The 26,513-nt window shown below is 45.8% G+C and overlaps 1 protein-coding gene across 12 annotated transcripts in view; it reads left to right on the forward strand.

Annotated features, from left to right (window-relative positions):
* Cip4 (formin-binding protein 1-like Cip4) overlaps window positions 1-26,513 on the forward strand; it is a 403,349-nt gene that overhangs the window by 334,179 nt on the left and 42,657 nt on the right. For all 12 annotated transcript variants that reach the window (XM_076212814.1, XM_076212815.1, XM_076212809.1 and 9 more), the window contains one exon: window positions 22,077-22,192. In XM_076212814.1, the coding sequence (XP_076068929.1) occupies window positions 22,077-22,192 (116 nt within the window). The remainder of the gene's footprint in view (window positions 1-22,076; window positions 22,193-26,513) is intronic.

Genomic DNA, 26,513 nt, shown 5'->3' on the forward strand with positions numbered 1-26,513 from the left:
GAGGGAGGGAAGGAGGGTCGCCATGTCATTGAATCGGTGGTGGTAAACCAGCCTCGGCCTTGATACTCTGGAGGCGCTGTGTCTTCCTGCGGTGCTTCTGCCCCGGGCAGTGGGCTGGAATGAGCCTTGATCCACAAAGAGCTGGACTAAAAAGGAAAATAAACGGGGCTTGGGATAGGTAGGCTGTGTATACACACTTTCAGGCAACCCCCGTTCCGGCTGCAGGCTGCTGACGAAGAAGAAAAGAACGTCCCCTTCCGAACGCTCTGGCGGATCCGAGAGACCCGTCCGGTCACGTCGGAGACGGGGAGGTCCCCGAGGACTTACGCCGAAGGGATTTCCAGTCCATACCCTCTGGAAGCGCCTCGTCTGGAAGCGCCTCTCCTTCCAGGGCATTCCGATCTCTTCTTCTTCTTCTTTGAAGACGAAATTGCTGTTGTCTATTTGAAGAAAGAGGCCCTTGGAGGTCTTATGAGAGGGATGCCTATCCAGTCCCTGGCACTGCCTCGTCAGGAAGCTCCTCTCCAAGGGCGCTCCCGTCTTCGTCGTCGTCTTCATTGTCTTCGTGAAAATAATATAAAATTGAATAAATAAAATGATTGAATAATCTGTTTACCGTCACGAGCTCCCTCTTGTCAGGAAGCTATTACGGTGCCCCTCACAGAGAACTTTTAGCGTGGAATTTAATGAACTAGGTATTTGATCCAACTTCCCCCCCCGGCAGGGTTCGAACCGTCGACACCTCGACTTCCGCCGCAAGCACTGACGCTCTAGCCCGCTCGGCCAGTGAGGATAAAAGATAATTAAAATGTGAAGTGAAAACAAAATAATGCCCCAACCTTTGAGGATCCGCTCCATCTAGGCGTGAGAGAGAGAGAGAGAGAGAGAGAGAGAGAGAGAGAGAGAGAGAGAGAGAGAGAGAGAGAGAGAGAGAGAGAGAGAGAGAGAGAGAGAGAGAGAGAGAGAGAGAGAGAAAGGGAGAGGTTGGGGGAGTGAGGGGGAAAGGAATTACATGCAATGATGACTCAGCCTATTCGTGTTTCGTTATGATGATGTGCGTGAGTGTCTACGCTACTGCACGAATACTTGTTCCGCAGACGTGACGAAGGCTGACGTGACGAAAGTCATCCTTGCGAGTCATCCACCCACCGTGTAATCCATACACGCCGTCACACACACGCACGCACGCACGCACACACGCATGAGAAGTAGAACAGCTTCCGTGTCGAGCGTTTTTAGGAGTATCCGCCCGAGAGCGTTAGCGGCGTGCCAATGTGATTCTTTGCACGCGTACCGTTTCACGCGATAGCTGGAGAGAGAGAGAGAGAGAGAGAGAGAGAGAGAGAGAGAGAGAGAGAGAAAGAGAGAAAGAGAGAGATTAATCAGTCTTGCCCTCCCGGATGAGAACTCGGATCTCGTGTACAGCCAGGTCTGTGGGTAATGATGTGACTTTACACGCACGTGCGCGTACACACACACACACACACACACACACACACACACACACACACACACACACACACACACACACACACACACACACACACACACACACACAACTCCTTGTCATCGAAAGTAGTTGAAGTGCCGGCTCGCAGTGCAACGATGCTGAAATTATATCAGCCCCGGTTGAGAATCGAACTTTGCTGGATTAGTCGTTGCGAACGGTACCACTGCGCCGTTTGTGCGTGTTTACCCAACATGCACGGGAACAGTTATACGCATAGGGTTCCGTCTCCAGAACTCGATTGATCATACTTGAAGGCCATTCCATTGGTCTATACATCTGTGTGTGTGTGTGATTCACCATGGTCTTGGATCACGTGTTGGACTCGGGATCGACAGTTATTAACCTCCCGAAAGAGAGCTCAGAGCTCATATATGACCGATCTATGGGTAACGCAACCTTACACGCACACACACACCCAACACCCCGCCCAGGAGATTTGGAGTAACGACTCATAGCGCAGCGATACTGAAATTATCTCAGCCCTGGGCGGGATTCGAACCTCCCGTAGTGGCAGCCGGGAACTCTACCAACCGTTTGTGTTTGTGGAATAATAATAATATCCGGTTTTTGGGGTATAACAGCATTACTGCTGAAAATATACATCCTACAAGATTATAACATAAAACCATGACAGTGAAAAGATGTTGTTACAAGCATTAAAAAACAAACCAGCAAGCTAAGGAATAGCTGTGTTGTACAACAATGTTAATTCTTGTAGTTGATCAAGTCCACAAATGTTGGTATTAGGCTCTTCTTATAGCGGTCGGTGCGTGGTCTTATCGGCTTGATGGTGTGAGTGAGTGAGTGAGTGAGTACGTATTTCCTTTGTAGGAAACTCACACTATCTCAATGTCACTGTAGCGCGGCGGTGAGTTGTGGTTTGCGCTCGAGACGCGAATGGCTCTGCGCATGCGCACACGAACCCACCTTGCCCCTAGGTCTACGCTCACTATCGATCGCCTATAGGCCTTGGGGGCAGGCAGGCAGGCAGGCAGCCAGACAGTCACGTGACTTGGGTCGGGACGTGATGGGAGTGCAGCACAGCGGGGGAGATTAGAACATGAGAACGGAGGAGACCATAAGGCTTACACTATGATGTTCCATGTCCCTTACCACCCGCAATAAGAACATAAAAACGGAGGAGACCATAAGGCCTACACTAGGCAATTCCATGTCCGTTACCACCTGTCATCCCAATCCATTAAGTTATCTTCTCTTAAAACAACCATAAGAATATAAGAATGGAGGAGACTGCAGGAGACCATAAGGCCTATACCAGGTAGTTCCATGTCCCTTATCACTTGTCATCCCTGTCCAAATTCATATTGCCGTAGAAAAATTCAATTATGTTAACTTTATCTCTTATAACCTTACATTACCTTTCTTACACACACGCACACACACACACACACACACACACACACACACACACACACACATATATATATATATATATATATTTTTTTTTTCTTGTACTTGTTCCCTATTTTTTTTACAGTCAACTAGTCATATATATTAACACGTATACAAATAGATTAGTGGGATCGCGGTGATATCATGAGGTTCATATTGGTGTTCCCTTGAAAAAAAAAAGTTGGGAAACATCGTCTTAAAACAACCAATAGTTTCAGCGTTCACTACTACATGGTTACTAAGTCTATTCCACTCGCTAACGACTCTTGATGAATCCGTTCTTGTAGACTTGTAGTAGATACCTTTGATGGTAAGATTCATGTGTATATGTAGAGAGAGGGAGAGAGAGAGAGAAGAGGGGGGCATGGAAGTGAGAAGACAGAGAGAGGGGAGAGATAAAAGAAAGAGAGGAGAGATAAAAGTGATAGGAGGAGGAATAAAAAAGAGGAAAGAGAGAGAGAAATGAGAGAGGGGAGAGAAAGCAGGGATATTTATAAAAGAGAGATGGAGAGAGAGAGGGGAGGAAGAGAGAGGAGAGATAAATGAGAGAGGTGGGGAGAGAGAGAAAGCGGGGAGATTTATAAAAGAGAGATGGAGAGAGAGGGGGGGGAAGAGAGTCGTGCGCATGCGCAGGAAATGATGTACTTATGTTGTGTGCTTTGAATAACTGGAAATTATGCCGACAGGCATTACCCGCCATAATGAGGCCAGCGTAGATTAATGTGTGCGTGCGTGTGTGTGTGTGTGTGTGTGTGTGTGTGTGTGTGTGTGTGTGCGTATGTGTAGTTATTGTATCGCTGACTGGCCTCCATAATGTAGACCACAGTCCGTGACAAGCCTTTGTATTTAGCCTTTGTAGAATAAGAAAAGATCTTTTGGCTGTAGAGCAGTGATTTCCAGTCCTGCTCCGCCCAGTCCCCTCTTTTTAATTTATTTATTTATTTATTTATTTTTTTTTTTTTTTGCGTGGCCCCAGTCGTGCATCTCCGACCATGGTCGCGACCCCAACGCCCTCCCTCGCCACGCAATGGTCTCTCCTCAGGCAGGACGTAGAGCAAAAACGGCTGCATTCATGTATTAAAGTACGTTTTCCTCGGTGCGATTATCGCTGAACGATGATCGTTCATGGCTCAACGATGATCGTCTAACTCTAGAGCACTTTTTTTTTTTTTTTTTTTGCGGGGCTGTTTTGTTTTGAGCGACTGCCCCTAAAGTAGCTCAAAACAAGGACTTAATGCTCTAGACAATCGTTTGACGTACTGAGCAGGACATACCTTTAACCAACACTACTGCCGCCAGATTTCCCTGTAGACTCTGCCAATTAATATATTTTGATTTTAGAACATTTGTGCTAATCAAACAACAGTGGATCAACTGCATGATATGTATAAGATAATTAGGATTAAAAGAATATATCAGGATAAGTTTTTACAATTTTCACCTTTTTCCTCTTACTGGCTGGCTACCCCCCTTATAAGGGGGAAAAAACTATTTGGTATATAGATATAGAATATATCGCAAGCACCTTCACAAGCTACAATGTATAAATTCTACGCAAATTAATTAATGACAACCTGATGATGATTAAAGTATAGACGAAAAGTGGGACATAATACCTTCTGGTTGGTAGATAAATGGATGATTAGATAGATATTAATAGGTAGATGTATAGATTGGTAAGTAGATAGATGGATAGATTGATAAATAGATGAATAGATAGAGATTGATAGTAGGTTAATGGATAGCTATATAGATGAATAGGTATATAGGATAGACAAATTGATACATAGATGGATAGGTAGATGGATAGATAGAGATTGATAGGTAGATTGATAGCTATATAGATTGGATATGTATATACAAAGATGAATTGATACATAGATGGATCAATAGACAGTCCTGGGGGCTGCACCACAGCAATGTATGGATGCAAGACCTGGAATTGGAAAGTGAAGAAAGAACAAGGTAGAAGTTAAGGGCGACGTGACGTCACGTGGCGTTAAAATGCCTCCTCCTCCTCCTCCTCCTCCTCCTCCTCCTCCTCCAGTTTCAAGTCAAGCCAAGTGTCTGCAAAATCCGAAATGTATTTTAATTTAATTTTATTCTTTCATAACTGGATATGTTGTGTAATAATTGGGTATTACTTGTAGTGTGTATGTGTGTGAGAAAGAGATTCACCTTTGTCTTGGATCAGGTGTTGGACTCGTGATCGACAGCTATTACCTTTCCCTATATATGGGCTGATCTATGTATGTATGCGCTTCGGAGAAAGAGAGAAAAATAAAAATAAGAGAAAGTAGTTTCTTTGGTGTCGCGTATTGCAGCAAACTCTTCATTGTCACTGAATCTGTGTCAGCGTATTGTGACAAGGTATGGAACCATCTGCCCTCATTTCCCCCCTACTCCAACATTCCACGCCCCCCTCTCCTCCAATATATATATATATATATATATATATATATATATATATATATATATATATAGATATATATATATATATACATACAGCCCCATACAGCACTGCATGGGGCAGAAACATGGAACATAAGAGAGGAAGAGAGAAGGAGTTTGAATGTGTTTGAGATGAGGTGTCTGAGAAGTATGATAGGTGTTACTAGGCTAGATAGAATGAGAAATGAGGAGGTGAGGAGGAGAACAGGGGTGGAAAGGGAGTTGGGAGATAGGGTTGATGAAAGAGTATTAGGATGGTTTGGACACATGGAAAGAATGAGTGAAGAAAGAATAGTAAAAGAGGTATGGAAGGCAGATATGGAGGGAGTGAACATGAGGGGATGTCCTAGGATGAGGTGGATGGATGGGGTGAAGGGGGCTTTGGGGAAGAGGGGAATGTCTGTTGAGGAAGGACGGGAGAGGACAGAAGACGGGTGAATGGAGAATGGTTGTATATGGATGATGTAATGCATGAGGTGGAATGGGCGGGGGATGAGGGTGAGGTAGTATGTGTGAGCAAAATTTGACGCAGCCCGAAGGGATTTCTCCCCGTCTTCTCCTTTTATGCATGAGGGGATGGAGAGGGGGGGGTCGCCGATTTAATGAAGCGGCCTTGCTGTGGATGTGCTGTGTCTTGCGACACTGCTTCTGACCCAGGGCAGTGGACAAGGTGCAGGGATGACCCATCATCCAGGAGGTGCTAAGATAAGAGGGAGGGTGGAGGGGTGTGGAGTGTATTCAGGGATGGAATGGGTGGGAATGATTTTATGCCTTTTCCTTTTTGGCTACCTCCCTTGTATGGGGGAAAAAGCCTTGGTAATTGTATGTATGTATATATATATATATATTTTCTTCGGAGGGAGGAGCTGGTGTAGTGACTGGATCGGTGTAGTCATCGGAAGCCTGCTGGTCTTGTATTCCCTTAGTCCAGGGTTCGAGTCCTGCACTCCTCTTCGATTCCCAGAAGCAGTTGTCTATATCTATTTATATTTTTGTGTATTCACTGTATTGTATTGAACAAAATGGTTAGGCGGCCCCAGCTCGTCCTCTCAGTTGTCATGAAAAAAATATATATATATATATATATATATAATATATATATATACATATATATATATATGTATATGTATATATATTAATGTTGACCTCTGAGAGTCCAGTCGCCGCGCGTCTTGAGGGAGAGATTGAGAGGTTAGGGGGAGCGGAGCAACGAGGAAGTCGAGGGGGAGAAGGGGAAAGTAGTCCAGAGGGCGTGGCGGGTCGGATGTTCGGATTTGGGGGGGTGTTGATGGGAGGCGGGGGGAATGGGGGAGATGAGATTACGCCCAAGGAAGAGGGTGTTTCCCATGGGATCATGACGATATAAATGGGAGTGAGGGATGGTTAGGTTAGTGCCTTTTGGGGGGGTGGAGAAAAGTTGGGGGGGGGGGTTGATTGTTGACATGCCCCTGGTCAAGAGAGCTCCCCAAGTGGTGCAGGATACGGTCTAGGACGAATTGCGAATCTCGGGTCTTGTTACAGTACGAATATGACTGATGTGGAGTACGTTGTTATATATTTATTTAATATTATTATTATTATTAATTATTATTATTATTATTATTATTATTTATTATTATTATTATTATTATTATTATTATTTATTATTATTTATTATTATTATTTATTATTATTATTATTATTAATTATTAATTATTAATTATTAATTATTATTAGCCCTGTAGTGTGAGTTATCAGTCTTCTTTGAGTAACTGAAGTTGATAACACGACTTACATATTGGTACGTAAACAGAGGGTGAATATTTTTGGCGATGAACAGGTGGTGGACGTCTCACAATGCTACAATGCGTCGTGGGGCTCAGGAGAAGGAGGAGGAGGAGGAAGAGGAGGAGACGAAGAAAAGTAATAATAGGAGAAAGAAGATGAGAGGGGGAGGAGGAGGAGGTGGGGAAGAGGAGGAGGGGAGGAAAAGTAATAATAGGAGGAAGAAGAGGAGGAGGAGGAAGAGGAGGAGGCGAAGAAAAGTAATAATAGGAGAAAGAAGATGAGAGGGGGAGGAGGAGGAGGTGGGGAAGAGGAGGAGGGGAGGAAAAGTAATAATAGGAGGAAGAAGAGGAGGAGGAGGAGGGAGGAAGAAGAGGAGGAAGGTGATGAGGAACTCGCTGGGGCAGCTGTGCACGGGACAAAGCAACAACAACAACAATAACAGCAACAATAGCAACAACAAGGAGGTGTGCAGAAATAGCGGGAGAATGGCGCTCGGGGGGAAGGGAGAGAAGCGAGGAATGGCGGTAAACATCTCTAGGTGGATGTGAGTATTTTAAGAGGGGGAGAGGGGGGAGATCAAGGACGGGGTCAAGACACACGAACGGTGGCAGTAGAAGTAGTAGTAGTAGTAGTAGTAGTGGTAGTACTAGTAACCACATGGATGTATATGCCCCCCTCGCCCCCCCCCTCTCTCTCTCTCTCTCTCTCTCTCTCTCTCTCTCTCTCTCTCTCTCTCTCTCTCTCTCTCTCTCTCTCTCTCTCTCTCTCTCTCTCTGCCATGCCATGCCATGCCATGCCATGCCATTTGGCTTTGTTTGAATTTGCGTTGATTAGCTACCATTAACTGTAAACTGTCGGGGTGGCGTTGAGGACGGAAGGCGGCCTTGGAGGGGGGGGAGCGGGGGAACGGGGGAGGGGGGTTAGTCTTGCTCGGGGAGGAGGGGAGAGAGAGAGAGAGCACTGGTGTAAAGTTTGGAAGAATTTAACCCCCCCACCTCACTTTTTCTTCTTTTTCTTCTCCTTCTCCATCTTCTTCCTCTTCTTTCACTTTTTCTTTTTCGTCTTCTCCTCCTCCTCTTCCTTTTCCTCTTCCTTTCTTCCTCCTCCTCCTCACCTCCTTTTCCTCCACCTCCTCCTCCACATCCTACTTCTGGATCTCTCAAAGGTCCGGAGATGCTTTGGGGGTGAATATGAACGAAGAGGAGGACAGTGAGCGAACTCTGATTCGAGTTCGGTTGCAAGAAAGAGAAGCAGGCGTCTCTGCCTTCCAGAAGTATCGGGAAAGGTGGGGGCAGGGGAGTTCCAGAGCCTCACACTTCCCCAAGACGTCATGAACCCAGTCCATAGGCGGATGGACTGAAGAGCGAACGAAGATAAGAATGGAGGAGACTGCATGAGACCATAAGGCTTATACCAGGCAGTTCCATGTCCCTTACCATCTATCGTTCCTGTCCAAGGGGGAACGAACATACGAATGTAAACAAAATATTTTAAGCACAAAAACATAAGATTGGGGGAGACTGCAAGAGACCGTAAGGCCTACACTAGGGAGTTCCATGTCTATTATTATCTGTCATCCCTATCCATAAAGTTATCTTCTCTTAAAACAGACGATAGTTTCAGCGCTCACTGCATAGTTACTAAGACTATTTCATTCGTTAACCTCGGTAAACCAATTCTTGTCCATTTCCTTCTTAAATCTAAATATTTCCAATTCATATCCATTACCATGACACCTATTCTGATGTTTAGATATGATCTTGCTTGCGTCACCCTTGTTAAAGCCCTTGACCCATTTGAATACCTCTATTAGATGGCTCCGCAAAATACGCCATAAGAAAATACTCCTATCTACTTTCTACCCTCTAATCTTGAATCTCTATTTCTAAGTTCACTTTTTTCCTGTAGCTGCCTCAAATCGTGGATGGGTTTGTGGGTGTTTATCTAATCGTAGTGTACAGGAAAGAAGCAACTCTTATCGTAGGGGGGTCCCGTCTCTTAATCTCCAGATTATCATACCAAAACTTACATCTATGTATAGTTCTAAATTGGGATATATCGTCTTGTTCTCCAATTGCCATACCAATATTTTATTTGTATTGTACTAGCTTTGTGTGTATGTGTGTATGAGAGGGAGAGAGAGAGAGAGAGAAAACCAGGGATGGGGAGAGTATTTATATAGTTACTGTGCGTTTGGGTTTTACGAAGTAACTTTGAACTAATGGATTCCTGCTGCAGGGGGAATCAGGCTAGTTGAGGGATTCTTGCCCAGTGTGACCAGGGTGTGGTAGTGGAACTGGGAATGATAGATGGGAATGGGATTTTTTTTTCATTCGACCTAGTTATGGACCAAAAGGTCTCCTGTCGGCATGCTCTGCGCAGTGACGGAGGGGGGTGGGTCGCAAATTGTACAGAGGGAGAGGGGCAAGAGAGAGAGAGAAAGAGTGAAAGAGTCAATTAATCAAATCGTTATTTCCATTTTTCACAATGACTATTCAACTTACATATTAGTACTTCATATAAGATGACGTAGGTGGGGAGTAATACAATCTGATGTAATGTAGATGTAATACAGATTGTAATATACAGTAGGTTTCTTCCAGCTACAAGAGGTCGGGTTTGCGGTCGTCGTCTGATAAGCTTCGTATTGAGTTTTGTGAAAGTAAAATCTTCAATAGTTGTGTGTTTAATCTTTCACAACATGCGGGAAGGGACCCAAGTGAAAAGACCTATGATTCACCAACACGGTTTTGGATCACGTGTTGGACTTGTGATCAACAGCTATTACCCTCCCGGGTGAGAACTCATATATGGTCTTGCGCGCACACACACACACACACACACACACACACACACACACACACACACACACACACACACACACACACACACACACACACACACACACACACACACACACACACACACACACACACACTTACACGTGGGCGGGGAGTTTGTGTGTGTGTGTGTGTGTGTGTGTGTGTGTGTGTGTGTGTAAGGTCACAGCATTACCCATAGATCGGTCATATATGAGCTCAGAGCTCTCTTCCGGGAGGGAAATAGCTGTCGATCTCGAGTCCAACACGTAATCCAAAGACCATGGTGAATCACACACTTATACACACACTTATACACACACACTTACACACACACACACACACACACACACACACACACACACACACACACACACACACACACACACACACACACACACACACACACACACACACACACACACACACACACACACACACAGATCTGTGGTTGGTTTCTTCCACGGTATCTCCATAAATTGATGAGGTTGTTGTGGTCTTGTGCACTCAGGCACGCAGCTTTGTTGTGTATTGCCGTGGAGAAAGAGTGGGAAAACAGTCACAGATCGTGTAGAACACAGTAGATTTAGTTTTGCAATCAAATCCATTTGTGTTGTCATGTTCAATCAGTGGAACTCACAAATTATGTTCTTCGTGTTTTAAGACAACCACTATGGACATGATAGCGTTGAATAAGATCTGTGTGTGTGTGTGTGTGTGTGTGTGTGTGTGTGTGTGTATGCGTGTGTGTGTATATAAAACATATGTAAACATATAAACACACACACATTCGAACCTTAAACTGTGTGACACGGGGCTAAGACGCTACCAACTGCGCCACGGAAAGATGTACATAAGAGTCCATTTGATCCCTCTTCATAAGAACATAAGAACGAGGTAGACTGCAAAAGGCCATAAGGCCTATGTTAGGTACTTCCATGTCCCTTACCACCTGTCATCCCTATTCATAAAGATTATCTCCAAACAACCAGTTGTTTCAGTGTTCACTACATGGTTACTAAGTTTATTCCATTCATGAACTACTGTGCTGAGTGTAATGAGGATTTGTCAGCTAATTGCCATTAATTTTATCATTACACACGATTGTTTTGATACTGCTAATTTTATTGTATCATTGATATTATGTCATCATTGTAATCACCGATCTTATACGATGTGGAGGCGAGGTAAACTGGCGGAGATGGCGGTGATGACTGGCGGAATTTGCGGCGACTTTGGCGGTGACAGTGGCGGGATTGGCGGTGGCAGCAAGGGTCGATCAATCCATCAATCAGTTGCCCCTGGTCTGTCTGTCTGTCTGTCTCTCTCTCTCTCTCTCTCTCTCTCTCTCTCTCTCTCTCTCTCTCTCTCTCTCTCTCTCTCTCTCTCTCTCTCTCTCTCTCTCTCTCTCTCTCTCTCTCTCTCTCTCTCTCTCTCTCTCTCTCTCTCTCTCTCTCTCTCTCTCTCTCTCTCTCTCTCTCTCTCTCTCAGAAGACCCGCGGCCTTCGGGTAACCGCCAACAGTCCTCGACGAAGAAGTAGACTCGAACGAAAGCACTCGTACTTCCTCCTACTCCTCCTCCTCCTCCTCCTCCACCTTCACCCTCTTCCCCTACTCCTTCCCCTAATCTTCCACCTACATGGATGTAGGTGGGAACAGTCTAGATCAGCGTTTCTCAACCAGGGTTCCCCGGAACCCTAAGGTTCCGCAAAAAGTCCCTAAGGGTTCCGCGAGAAAAAGTGAGATAAGCTAATTTCATATACGTAGGCTAATATAATTAAACACGCACGACATATTCTTGTTTATTGCAATAATGTAATATAGACATCATCCTATCTAACCTGTTATTACGATGAAAATAAAATGAGAAAGGTGTATGTATATATATATATATATAAATATATACATATATAAATATATATATATATATACATATATATATACATATATATATATACATATATATATATACATATACATACACACTGAATGGTTCCCAGTGATCAATTAATATCTTTTCCCAACCACATATCACTTTTAATTCCGTACCATCGCAAACGAGACTGAGAATCGCCCGAAGGAGGCATCCGTGGAAATTGAAACGTAGACGAGCCAAGGATTCGAACCCAGCTAACCCGTAACAAAGTTACATTGACGTAACCCATTGATAGCGTATTGGGTTACGTCAATGTAACTTTGTTACGGGTTAGCTGGGTTCGAATCCTTGGCTCGTCTACGTTTCAATTTCCACGGATGCCTCCTTCGAGCGATTCTCAGTCTCGTTTGCGATGGTACGGAATTAAAAGTGATATGTGGTTGGGAAAAGATATATATATATATGTATATATATATATATATATATATATATATTTTTTGCAAACGCTGCCCTAGACGATGTGCTTTCCTGTAGTGTCCTGCTAGGGAAAGGGGGATCCATAGCTTCGACAAATTACAAAAGTGGACAATCAAGCTGGTTGAGTCCATGGTTGTAATGTCTCTCTCCCCCTCTCCCCCCCCCCTCCCTCCCTCTCTCCGTCTTCCAACTCCCTCTCTCTTTTATATATCTGTGTGTGTGTATATATATGTGTATATATATATATATATATATATATATATATATATATATATATATATACACCTTTATCCCATTTAGAAACGCTGATATTTTTTTTTATGTGTTCAGTAACCAAGGACAGCTCACAATTGTTTCAGTGTAACTATTTTGTCCAGAGATTTGGTGCTTATGCTGTGCATGCTGTTGTCTTGTGCCGCTCGTATTGATTGGGTCAACTAACCTAACCTAACCTTGCCGCTTCATGCTGACACAGACGCTGTTAGCACGCAAAAAATGCATCATCGGGTGCTAAACTCTCCTCTCTCTCTCTCTCTCTCTCTCTCTCTCTCTCTCTCTCTCTCTCTCTCTCTCTCTCTCTCTCTCTTTCTCTCTTTCTCTCTCACTGTCTCTTCTCCTTTCTGTCTCTATCTCTCTTCATCTCGCTCTCTCTCTCTCTCGCTCTCTTTCTCTCTGCCATTGCTGAGTCACTGAGTCTTAAGTACAGTGTGAATTTTTAACGAGAGAGAGAGAGGTGAAGGAGTAGAAATAGTGACGAAGGGAGTGGGTGGGAGGGAGGGAGGGTGTAGGTGTAGGTGTCTGGAGAAACAAAAGCGCAGCGCCACCTGAAGGGACATCTGGAAAACTCTCTTGGAGGTGTCCATATAGGAGTTGGGGTATACCTCAGTATATGCACACACACACACACACACACACACACACACACACACACACACACACACACACACACACACACCTACACACACACACACACACACTGAGGTCCGGGTTCGAATCCCGCCCAGGGCTGAAATAATTACAGTATCGCTGCGCTGCGAGTCGTTACTCTGACTCTCGTGGGCGGGGAGTTGGATGTGTGTGTGTGCGTGTGAGGTCACAGCATTACCCATAGATCGGTCACACATGAGCTCTGAGCTCTCTTCCGGGAGCGAAATAGCTGTCGATCACGAGTCTATCACGTGATCCAAGACCATGGTGAATCACACACACCAAAAGCCGTCTTCCCTGTCATTAAGTAGGTAGCCACCCAAGGCACGCGCCCGCCTTTTTATCTTAGCTCCTCGTGGATGAAGAGGTCATCTCTGAGTCCGCTGGGAGTGGAAGGGAATCGTCCAAGGACTCCATGTGGGAGGAATGACTCCACACTTGCGAGATCTTCGCACCCCCCCCCCCTCTCTCTCTCTCTCTCTCTCTCTCTCTCTCTCTCTCTCTCTCTCTCTCTCTCTGTATATGTTTGTGTGTATTTTCTTTGTTTGCCTCCTTTTCCCTCCCTTTCTCCCTCTCACTTCCCCTCCCTCCCTCCCTCCCTCCTTCTCCCTTCCCCTCCCTCCCTCTCCCTTCACCCTCCCCTCCTCTCCCTCCTCTCCCTCCTCTCCCTCCCCTCCTCTCCCTCCCTCGCTCACCCTCATCGCGCCTGAAAACTTTGTGGTTTCTGCCTTTTCGTGTTTTTCTCTCTCTATCTCTCTCTCTCTCTCCCTCCAATGTGTTTTCGCTCGCTGCGGCCGATGTAGAGACCCCAGCGTCGCCCGGAATAGACTCGATTTCGGGGATAGTGCTCCCCAACCCCCAAATCTCCCCCCCCAAATCCCCTTTACCCCCCTCCCCTCCCCTCCCCTTCACCCTCGTATCGATCTCCAATCCCGTCCTTTCGGGCTCCAGGTGGTCACGCATCATACCACCTGTGTGTGTGTGTGTGCGTGTGTGCGTGCGTGTGTGTTAGGGGGGAAGGGTTAGGGCGTCGGTCGAAATCTGTTGACGCCTCGCGGATCGTGGGAGAGGGAGGGGGTATAGTGGTGATGACCATCCCCCCCCCCTCTCTCTCTCTCTCTCTCTCTCTCTCTCTCTCTCTCTCTCTCTCTCTCTCTCTCTCTCTCTCTCTCTCTCTCTCTCTCTCTCTCTCTCTCTCTCTCTCTCTCCTTCCCTCTCTCTCCTTCCCTCTCTCTCCTTCCCTCTCTCCTTCCCTCTCTCCTCTCTCCTCTCTCCTCTCTCTCTCTCTCTCTCTCTCTCTCTCTCTCTCTCTCTCTCTCTCTCTCTCTCTCTCCTTACCTCTCTCCTCTCTCTCTCTCTCTCTCTCTCTCTCTCTCTCTCTCTCTCTCTCTCTCTCTCTCTCTCTCTCCCCTTCTCTCTCTCCCTCCCTCCTTCCTTCACTGCCTCCTTAAGTACGTTTAATGTTTAATGGTCAACTCCCATAGAATAGAAGGAGGGAGAGAGATATGGAGGGAGGCAGGGAGAAAGGTAAGGAGGGGGGCAGGGAGAGAAGTAAGGAAGTAGGGAGAGAGGTAAGGAGGGAAGGAGAGAGGTAAGGAGGAAGAGAAAGAGGTAAGGCAGGAGGGAGAGGAGGGAGGGAGGGCTTGTGCGCGACTTTTAAAGAGATGAGATCAATTTATGGTTAGGTAGGACATGTGTTAAAGGACACGGAACTGCCTAGTGTAGGCCTTATGGTCTCTTGCAGTCTCCCCCCATTCTTATATTACTATGGTTGTTTTAAGAGAAGATGAGATAACTTTATTGATTGGGATGACATGTGGTAAGGGACACGGAACTCCGAAGTGTAGGCATTAGGGTCTCTTGCAGTCGCCTCCATTCTTATGTTCTTTTAGCTCGGGGAGGCATGAGGGTTCCAGGTTCTCTGGAAAGCTACTCAAGTCTTCGGCCCTGGAACCAATCCTCTGGAAGCCAGAGGAACGGCAACGGATCACCGTTGGCGGGTGTTCGGGGGTTGGGGGGCGGAGAGTGCTCGAGGCGTAGCGGCTGTACAAGACAGGTGAGAGAGAGAGAGAGAGAGAGAGAGAGAGAGAGAGAGAGAGAGAGAGAGAGAGAGAGAGAGAGAGAGAGAGGACCTGACTCAAATTAATCGTCGCCCTTCCCAATATGTCCGTGCGCGTTTGTATTGGGGTAACAAAATGAGAGAGAGAGAGAGAGAGAGAGAGAGAGAGAGAGAGAGAGAGAGCATAAGGTAAGGTTTATATACTGTAGGTGTGTCCGCAGTTCAGGATATTCTATTGAAAGAAACGAGTCACTGAGCGAAAGAGGAGAAAGCCCTATTATTACAAAGAAACCAAACAACGATTGTTGTCTCTGTTCTCTTCTCATGTCTGTCCTCTCAAGGTTTTCTCTACCTTAAGATTAAAAAATAAAAAACTAAAGAACGATATATATATATATATATATATATATATATATATATATATATATATATATATATATATATATATCTATGCTGTTGCACCCTCATATACAGTACAACAGACTCGTCAACTCTAGCAAACTTTAGGAATACATTCTCAACCCAAAAACAAACCCACAATATTCTATAGTTAAATACAAATTAACTTGGGTCACCACACTGTTTGTTAAATATAATAACATTTCACTTCACCGTAAAATATTGTGGGTGGATGTATCTATTCTTTCTATTCCTAACGCTGTCGTAGAAAGCAGCGCCTCCATGCGTCCGACGGGCAAATTACGCTTCTTCGACCACGTGTTGGACTCGTGATTGTCAGGTGTCACCCTCTAGAATGACAACTCGGAGTTCATATGTGGCGCACGCGCACACACACACACACACACACACACACACACACACACACACACACACACACACACACACACACACACACACACACACACACACACACACACACACACACACTCACACACACACACACTCACACACTCCTTGCCTATCAGAGTTGGAGAGCTTGTAGTGCAGTGATGTTTATTTTATTTTATTTGTGTGTGTGTGTGTTGAAGGATCTAGTTTTGTTTCTCTAGTTTTTAGCATTTTGCCGAGTTTCTATTTGCATCTGAATTGAGATAACAGTCGACAGTTTCCGGAAACCATTTTTTTTTTATCATTGTATACGAGCTTAGTCGACAACAGCAGTTGCCTTGACGCCTGTGACGAAGAAGAATAAAGCACGTGAGTCCCTCGTTGACCTCAGGTGTGGAGATAGCGTGACGTCACCCAGTGAGACAACATGACGTCACCTAGTGGCTTTCCCCCTTCCCATAGGCTGGGAGGTCCCCGGGGGGGGGTCTCTCTCTCTCTCTCTCTCTCTCTCTCTCTCTCTCTCTCTCTCTCTCTCTCTCTCTCTCTCTCTCTCTCTCTCTCCAAAAAAAAATATAATATACTTTGGGTGGGATACACCTCTGTTTCCGGACGCCGCGACTCCTTGCCCAACAGAGCTGGGTGACAGGTTGCAGTCCTGTGATACTTCAAGTCCTGGACACCGACCGAATTGGAAATAACGAAGTTGGATGGTGAGGTCTGTGTGTGTGTGTGTGTGTGTGTGTGTGTGTGTGTGTGTGTGTGTGTGTGTGTGTGTGTGTGTGTATGTGTGTATTTTCTCTCTCTCTCTCTCATGGCGGTGGAGTAGCGGATGATGCAAGCAAGAAGGTCCTCCTGTTTGACGTTTAGCGTCGAGGATCCCCGTCGTTAGTCTGTCTCAGCTACGCCGGATTGGAATCTCGTTTGTATCCGGGGATGGAGCCGGGACCGGCCTCGTCCGGAGGCGTTCGCTGCAGCTGCTCAGCGCCTCCTGGCGTAGCAGGGTCCTCAGTCTTTGAAACGTCACGGTGGGGGCCGACTCACGTGGTCGTAAGAGGCACGTGAACCACGTGGCCAGTCGGAGCGCCAGGCTACGTGTGTACTAATGTGTACTTGGGTGTACGTGCGTGTTGTGCCCTTTCACCCAATATTACCCTGGTTTCCAGTTTTACACACACACACACACACACACACACACACACACACACACACACACACACACACACACACACACACACGCATTCACACGCGCGCGAGTAAAGCGGATTGAAGGGCTTATCGATGACGACCCCCTCCTCTTCCTCCTCCTCTTCCTCCTCCTCTTCCTCCTCCCTCTTCCACCTCTTCCTTCTCCTCCTCCTCCTCAAGCTCCGCCTCTTCCTCCTTCTTATCCTCCTCCTCTTCCTCATCCTCTCCCTCATCCTCTCCCTCTCCTCCTGCTTCCAAAATTGCGGCACGTCAGAGGCATCGAACCTGACGCCGTGGCACTGTGTGTGTGTGTGTGTGTGTGTGTGTGTGTGTGTGTGTGTGTGTGTGTGTGTGTGTGTGTGTGTGTGTGTGTGTGTGTGTGTGTGTCACGCACCTCTGTGATCCGTTGTGACACCCGTACATCCCCCAGTGTGACGTGGTGCGTGGGAACCTGTGTAACGGTGTCACGCTGATCCATGTCATTAATCTCACGTAACGTGTGATAGTATTCGTAAGCTTCGAGTTTGTGTGTCATTGAGTTATGGAGGACTAGCGCGCGACACAATCATTTGCGTGCGTGCGTTCGTGCGTGCGTGAGGGTCTGGGGCGTGTGACGTCACGTAGATGTCGTTGCTGTTGGAGGGGTGTCGAGGGGAGGGGGGCCATGAGTCACGTATACTAGCGGTCTATTGTGCTTCAGTATTGTATAGTATCTGTGAACATGACATTCCTTTGTATATACAGTATGTGTTGTGTGTGTGTGTGTGTTTGTTTGTGTGTGTGTTTATGCGCGCGAGTGTGTTTGTGTGTTGAATGTGTCAAATGCCTTTGAGTGTGTGTTTGTGTGTGTATGTTTAATATCTTTGTGTGTGTTGTGTATATCTTTGTGTGTATATGCTATATGTGTATGTTGTGTGTATGTGTGTAATATGTGTGTGTGGCGTGTATATCTGTGCGTGTATGCTATATGTGTATCTGTGTGTGGTGTGTGTGTGTGTGTGTGTGTGTGTGTGTGTGTCGTGTGTGTTGTAAGTGTATGTGTTAAATGTCTGTGTGTGTGCATGTTAAATGTGTGTGTTGTGTGTGTATGTTGTGTGTGTTTACTATATGTGTGTATGTTGTATGTGTGTGTCGTGTGCATCTGTGTGTCTATAAATCGTGTATGTGTGTGTTTGCGTGCGAGTGTGTATTCACTTGGTCTTTGGATCACGTGTTGGACTCGTGATCGACAGCTATTTCCCGCCTGGGAGAGAGCTCAGAGCTCGTAGGTCCGATCTATGGGTAATGCTATGACCTTGCACTTGCACACCACACCACCCCCAACGCCCCGCCCACGAGAGTCAGAGGAACGACCCGAGGCACAGCGGTACCGAAATAATTTCGGCCCTGGGCAGGATTCGAACCGGGTGCTGGGATCCTTTCTGCATCCCAGTTCCGCGCGCTACCAACAATGCCCACCGAGTCGTGGCCACATAGTGTTGTGTGTGTGTGTGTGTGTGTGTGTGTGTGTGTGTGTGTGTGATTCAGTATGAGATTATCCCGCAATCAAGTATTGTTGAAAGAGACAGCGACTGCACACATCTTCTTGTGTAGACTTTCTATTCTTCCAGCAATAGAACGTTTCTCGAAAGAAACCAAGCTGAAGAACAAGGCGAACAGTCATTATGAACAACTTAGTTTTTGTTTTGTATTTCATGACGTTACGTTCTTTCAAAGTGGATTCTGTTGAGTGATAAACAGTGGGATTAGGTCACATAATCTGTAATTTGGGTCCCAGGTAGTTGATAAGGTCACACAAATACAAATAGGGATCAAGAATATTTCATTGAACTCAAACACTTTGTGGGGTCACGGGTGGTGAGGTCACGTATTTAGGTGAGGTCACACAATTTAAGTGGGGTCGTGGGTATTTAAATGAAATCACACACTTTAAGTGAGGTCATATTCTTTAAGCTGGGTCACAGCCTTCATAAGTCACAGGCTTTATAAGTGAAGTCACAAAATTTAATTTGGGGTCATACAAATTTTAAGTAGGTCAGTGGATATTTAAATGAAGTCACATTTTAAGTGAGGTCATATTTTTAAAGCGGGTCACAGCCTTCATAAGTGAGGTCACACAATATTTAAGTGGGGTCATACAAATTTTAAGTAGGTTAATGAGTATTTAAGTGAGGTCATATTTTAAAGCGGGGTCACAGCCTTCATAAGCGAGGTCATCCTTTATAAGTGAGGTCACACAAAATGTAAGTGGGGTCATACAAAATTTAAGTAGGTCAATGGGTATTTAAATGAGGTCGTATTTTTTAAAGTGAGGTCATAGGGGGCAAGATCACACTGGGTTAACATTGAAATCATTCAGTAATGAGCAACTGGAACTTCAGTGAGACGACTAGAATTGACTGGCCACTTGGGCTGAGAGAACTTCTTTGCCTGTGGCAGAGAGAGAGAAGTTGGTAAGGAACTTACTACGCCAGGAGGCGCTGAGCAGCTGTGGCCGAAGCCGTCACCTTCGTCCTATTATGCACTTTAGGGACTGTTCGGGGCAGGGAACACACACTCACTGCTGGGAATAGGAGAGTAGTGCGGGAATCGAACCCGGGTGTGTGTGTATGTGTGGGGTGCAGGGGGGAGGTAAGGGTAGGTGTATGTTGGATCCGAAGAAATTTGGAGGTTGTATACATGTTACGTCAAGGCCTTGGAGAAACTCGGGGAGGTGGGGAGGGGATGCTATTACCCATAAGGCGTAAGAGGGCTTGTTGTCCTGGAGACCTCCTATGCTGAAGGAGGAGGAAGAGGAGTGGACTACAGAGAGAGAGAGAGAGAGAGAGAGCATCCATGGGAAATATTTTGGAAAAAGAGTAAAAAGAGGGTGAGGAAGAAAAGTTGCTTTGGGGGAGGGGGGGGAGGGTATGTACAGTAGTTCTCACCCCCCTGGAGATGATTTGGCTTGGAGGAGGAGGAAGAAGAAGAAGAGGAGGAGGAGGAGGAAGAGGAGGAGGAGGAAGTGGTGGTTGTGACGACTGCAGTATCAGTGAAGGATGGTTTCCCGTGGAAACGGGTTGGGTGTGGAGAAGATGGAGGAGGGAGAGAGGAAGAGGAGGAGAGACGGGTTTCCCAGGAGATAGCTTGGAGACAGCCTGGCACCACAATGAGGCGATCTTGGTGCCGGAGACCAGCTGGGAGATCAGGTCGACGAACTGGCTGTGGACGTAGGATGTGTTGGCATGGTGTATAATATATATATTGTATTATTTTAGTATTTATTGTAATAATTATATTATGTATAAGATTAGTTTGTATTAGATATCGCAGATGCGATGCGCGTCTTTGTTTTGGCGCGAAGGAGAGCGTGGCGTCAGTTTCGAAGACGGCCTTGTTGCAGGTGCACGCATTGTTGTCCGTGTTGTAAACAAATATATACATTCTTAACAAGCTGTAATTTCGTATTCATTAGCCACCCAAAACAAGGCCGCGGATAAAGGAAATGAAAGGAAGAAGGGATATGTGAAGACGGTTCATGGGTGGGCAACCTCCGGCACGTGTGCCAAACATGGCACGTGATATGGTTGACCGTGACACGCCAGCTGGCTTTGAAATCTTGTTACAATATCAAAAAATAACGTCACTACTTCAAATAAACAAAACGAGACAACAGGAGAGGAAACTAAAGCTAGATTGTCAAGGAGTTAGCATTTACTGGCCTTCTCACTGCAGTGAAAAAAAAAAGTGCATCTTATGGATTAAGAGATACGGTTGGCATGCCGGCTTCCACACATCGAAGAAACTGGCACAGTCTCTTCCAGAGGTTGCCCACCCCAGGTGTAGGGGTGAAGGGAGGGGAAGGAGAGTGAGGTGGCGAAGGGGAGGGGAAGAGGAGGACTCCCTTCGTCCTCCTGGATCCGACAAGGAAGACGAAAGAGGAATTAAAAACAAATCCTTCGAGGAGGAGGAGGAGGGGGATGAGGAGGGAGCCATGGGAGTGGATTCTTCAGGCAGACTGCTGGAAGACAGAGAGAGGGGGGGGATGGGGAAATGAGGGTAAGGGGGGAGGGAGTCTGTGGCCTTGGCGGGATGTGGGGGGTGGGGCTTGTGGGGGAGGACTTGTGTTATCGATTGCGCCGCCGTCGGCGACAGCAGGAGCAGGGGGTCCTCAACGGAGGGAGCGGCGACTCCGAAGTATGCAGCGTCCGCCGTCAGGCAAGGGGACGAAGGACGCAGAGAAAGAAACTACATAAAGGCGAAGAGGAATTGTTTTGTTTAGTGCGTGCGTGGCTTGTTTGCCTTTGCAATAATAATAATAATAATTATATAATAATAAACGGTTTATTAGAAAGATGGCAGCCGAAGGCTGTGAATACACCTAATAAGGTAAGAGTGTGTGTATGTGTGAGTTTCTTCAATTGTGTATGTATAAAACAATGTCCTCTACAAAGGATTACAAAGGCGGAGAATGCCGACAGGAGACCTTTTGGTCCATATCTAGATCGGATGCGAAAAAAAATAAATGAATAAATAAAAACTATAATAATATAAATAACAAATATAAGGGAGAAAGGTAGCTATACTTAATTGTAGGGTACAGGAAGGGACCAACGCTCGTGTGTGTGTGTGTGTGTGTGTGTGTGTGTGTGTGTGTGTGTGTGTGTGTGTATGTGTAAAATGGGGTGTGGCGAACCGGAAGGCCTACTAATTATCAGAAACACGCCTTAACGCACTAGCGTGTCCTAGGTGGCGCCATGACGTCACTGACCGATGACATCACAAATTGATGACGTCACTCATCCCTTTCTTCTCCTTCAACAGGACCAGTGGGACTGCATCTCGGGCCACACGCAGAAGGGAATCTCCTTCCTCGAGAACTATGGCCACTTCATCAGGGATCGATGTCAGATCGAGATGGACTACGCCCGGAGCCTCAGGTAAGAGGACCCAGGGAGACTTCGTTACAGGAGCCCCCCCCCCCCTGTGGGTCTTGGACCACGTGCTGGGCTCATGATCGACAGGTATATCCCTCCCGGATGAAAGCTGCGGAGCGCGTATGGTTCCGATCTGTGGGTCATGTTTGGCAACACACACACACACACACACACACACACACACACACACACACACACACACACACACACACACACACACACACACACACACACACACACACACACACACACACGAGAGAGAGAGAGACAACGTGCAGTCTTGTCTTTTTATTATTATTATTATTACTATATTAGTTTTTTATTGTTCATTTATATATATATATATATATATATATATATATATATATATAATTTTTTTTTTTTCAAAATAAATCCCAGTCTTGTTTGCTGGCGGCGTCAACGGAAGCGTATTGGCCTCGCATTCGCTTAGTCCCGAGTTCGAATCCCGCATTCCTCTCCGATTCCCATCAGTGACTGTTCCCTGTCAACCCCCAGCAGTGCCCAAAGCGCATCCCAGGGCAAAGTTACTCAGCGCCTCCTGGTGTAGTATGATTTTCACCCTCGTTCATGTATCTAGAGGTTGTCATAGCCTATTTAAATACAGGAGCTGGTACAGGCGAGGAGCCTACTACGGCAGGAGGCGCTGAGTAGCTGCGGCCGAAGCCGTCACCTTTACCCAATACATATACGCTTTGGGGACTGTTGAGGGACATATTGTAGTCACTTGTGGGGATCGACAGGAATGCGGGATTCGAACCCGAGACTAGGCAAATGCAAGACCAGCACGCTTCCGATGACACCACCAGTGCACGCTGGTCCAGGAAGTGTTGGATAGAGAGAGAGAGAGAGAGAGAGAGAGAGAGAGAGAGAGAGAGAGAGAGATAGAGACATAAGCAAGCAAGAAAACGCCTGTTCATGGAATTGTCTATGGGCCCGGCCACACTGCACGCGGTTCGCTGGGAGGGTAGCTGGATGCCTAGCGGGTGAGAGGCAAGAACAAACACATGTTATTTAATACGAGTGGCCATACCGGGCACGGGTAGCGGGTTCCCTCCAAGCTTATCCTCTACCCGCGGCCGGTATGACCTCTCGTATTAGATAGCATGTGTTTGTTCTTGCCTCAGACGACCCGCTAGGCATCCCTCTACCCTCCCGGCGAACCGCGTGCAGTGTGGCCGGGCCCATAGACAGTTCCATGAACAGGCGTTTTCTTGCTTGCTTACGTCTCTCTCTCTCTCTCTCTCTCTCTCTCTCTCTCTCTCTCTCTCTCTCTCTCTCTCTCTCTCTCTCTCTCTCTCTCTCTCTCAGGACAGGTGTTCTCGTCATGTATAGGTGTCACTGCAGGTGCGAAGGCGGGGTCCAGGAGATTTAGGAACGATGGAAGGAAGGGGAGATTGATGAATGGGGCTGAGCGATGGAAGGATGAAGGAAGGGAAGGAGAATGGATGAATGTGGGTGGGCGATGGGAGGAAGGAAGGAAGGAAGGAAGGAAGGAAGGAAACGAGGGAGTTAGGAAGAGGCGTGACACCGTCAACAGCCCGTGGAGGAAGCGGAAGGGTTTAAACGGCCAATTTGACTTTCCTAGTAGGGCGGGGGAGGGGGGGGGAGGAACTGTGTGTTCGTATGTGCGTGAGGTTGGTTACTTTGTGTGTTCATTGTGTGTCTGTCTTTATGTCTATGTATGTGTTTGTCTGTCTTTGTGTGTGTGTGTTTGTGCGTGTGTGTGTCTACCTCGTTTTAATATACAGGAAAGGAACAACGCTCATGCGGTCCCGTCTCCTACTCTCAAATTCACATACGATTCCAATTTGGTCTATAGCTCCTTATTTTCCAATTACTGTACATAGATTTCAGTTCATGCACTGTTTCAGCTTGGAGTGTGTCACCTTAGCTATTTCAAGCATTTATGCATCTGTAGGGAAAACATTGTTTCTTCGTATCCTTTACACATTGTCTTTCTCAATTTCTTCCCAAGACCTGAAAGCTCTCCTGTTCCCAATCACAAGGTCTGTGTGTGAGTGTGTGTGTGTGTGTATGTATGTGCGTGCGTGCGTGTGTGTGTGTGTAATAATAATGATAACGATAATCGGTTTATTGAGTTAAAAGCGATACAGAGATACAATGACAATATACAATTTGTGTTAACTTTAGAACTAGTTGTTGTTCACATATGATGGTAAGTTTATTTGATGCGACCGGGATGTCGGGGCCATATCAGTTAAGATAAGGTCGAAGGTTGTGAGAGCAGGCGTGGCTTATATAGCCTTCAGAATAAGACAACCAACATGATGGACTTGTTGGTGGAGAAACGCCTCCAGCATTGACAATTAACGATAGGGAGCGGACAGACGAAGACTTCCAACGCAGCGAGCGTGATGTGGACGTGTACTACAGTTGGGGAAAAAAGTTCTACAGTGGGTTGCTGGCGCGCATAGTAATAGGATTCCTAATTCGTCTGGAATTGAGGAGCATCCGCTATAATTTTTGTTATTTATTTACTTATTCATTTATTTTATATGTTTTTATTATTCTTTTTTATTTATTTCTAATCCATTTTATTTATTTATTTTAATCCGTTTTATTTTTATTATTTATTTTTAATCTTATTTTTTATCTTATATTTATTTTTATCTTATTTTATGTTTTATTTATATTACTATTTATCTATTTTATTTTATGTATTGATTGATTTATTGTCTTTATTTAATAATTAATTATATATATATATATATGTATATATATATATATATATATGCCTATATATATATATGTATATATATATATAGGCCTATGTATATATATATATATATATATATATATATATATATATATATATATATATATATATATATATATATATTTGGGGGGTGGGTAGGCTTAAAGCTTGTGGCAGTCCAGAATTGTTCCCCAAGGAGCCGGTGTTCACGTTACGTCAGTCAGGACAGGCAGCGCCACTGAGGAGGGCGCGCCCGCCTCCAGGAAGCTGAGGTTGGCCTCGGAAGGGGATTTCAGAGCGAGTTCGCATGTTCCCGACGAGTTCGGGGGCGACCCGTGTAAGATGGAATATGGACCTCTCCCGAAATTGGACCCGGGGTCCATTTTCTTTAGCGGAAAATGGACCCCTTATAGGAAATGAAACCCCCAATTGAAATTGGCAACTCACTGTCGTTAGGTTAGGTTAGGTTAGGTATTTTTTATAAACAATACTTGTTTAAAATTATTTATGTGTTATCTGTTTGTAAATAGAAAAAATCTAGTATTTTGAGTGAAGAGTCCATTTCCCCAATGGGGGTAGGGTCAATTTTTTGCAACGGAAAATGGACTCCGAGGTTCATTTTCTATGGGGTCCATTTTCTATCTCACACTGGAACTTCGCGGCGACAAGAGCTGAGAAACTTGCTTCGTTACGCGACTCTGCGAACTTGTAGGAGGGAATAGCGAGGGTTGAGCGAGAGAGAGAGAGAGAGGGATTGATGATAGAAGTGGTAAGGAGGAATAGAGAACGAAGTGGATGTGTGGAAACGTGGTGTTGGCTGCTTGCGTTCTGAAAATGGGCTCTGAAACTGAGTGCTCTTCTTCATCGTTTTAATTATTATTAAAGCGATGTAGAGGAGGACCTGCTTGGAATCGAAGTTGGGGCTGGACTGGCTCTGGGGCTCAGGAGACTGTGGAGAGGTGGAGGGAGAAAGGCAAGAATATACGAATGGAGGAGACCAGAATATACGAATGGAGGAGATAAAACATACGAATGGAGGAGACAGCAGAATATACGAATGAGGGAGATAGCAGAACATACGAATGGAGGAGACAAAACATACGAATAGAGGAGACAGCAGAACATAAGAATGGAGGAGACAGAAGAATATAAGAATGGAGAAGACAGCAGAACGTACGAATGGAGGAGACAGCAGAACATACAAATAGAGGAGACAGAACATCAGAATGGAGGGCACCAGAATATACGAATGAGGGAGATAGCAGAACGTACGAACGGAGGAGACAGCAAAACATACGAATGGTGGAGAGACACTTAAGAAAGGAGGAGACGAGTGGAGGGAGGGAGGGAGGGAGGGACAGGTCGACCACAACTACGAAATCCGCCTGCAAGGAGGAGAATGGATGGATGGATGGATGGATGGATGGATGCCCGGCTGGCTGGCAGGAGCAGAGGAAGAAGAGGAAGAGGAAGAAGCAGCCTTGGAATTTGGCGTCCACAAATGGGACTAGAGGTGGTTGGGGTTAGAGGAATAGGATATGGCCACATTGGATCTGGTAACAGAAAGGAGGAATTAAGCAGAAAATT

The sequence above is a fragment of the Oratosquilla oratoria genome, chromosome 30 (genome assembly GCF_046742065.1).
Source record: "Oratosquilla oratoria isolate Oo_2021 chromosome 30, ASM4674206v1, whole genome shotgun sequence".
NCBI classification, from domain to species: Eukaryota; Metazoa; Arthropoda; class Malacostraca; order Stomatopoda; family Squillidae; genus Oratosquilla; species Oratosquilla oratoria.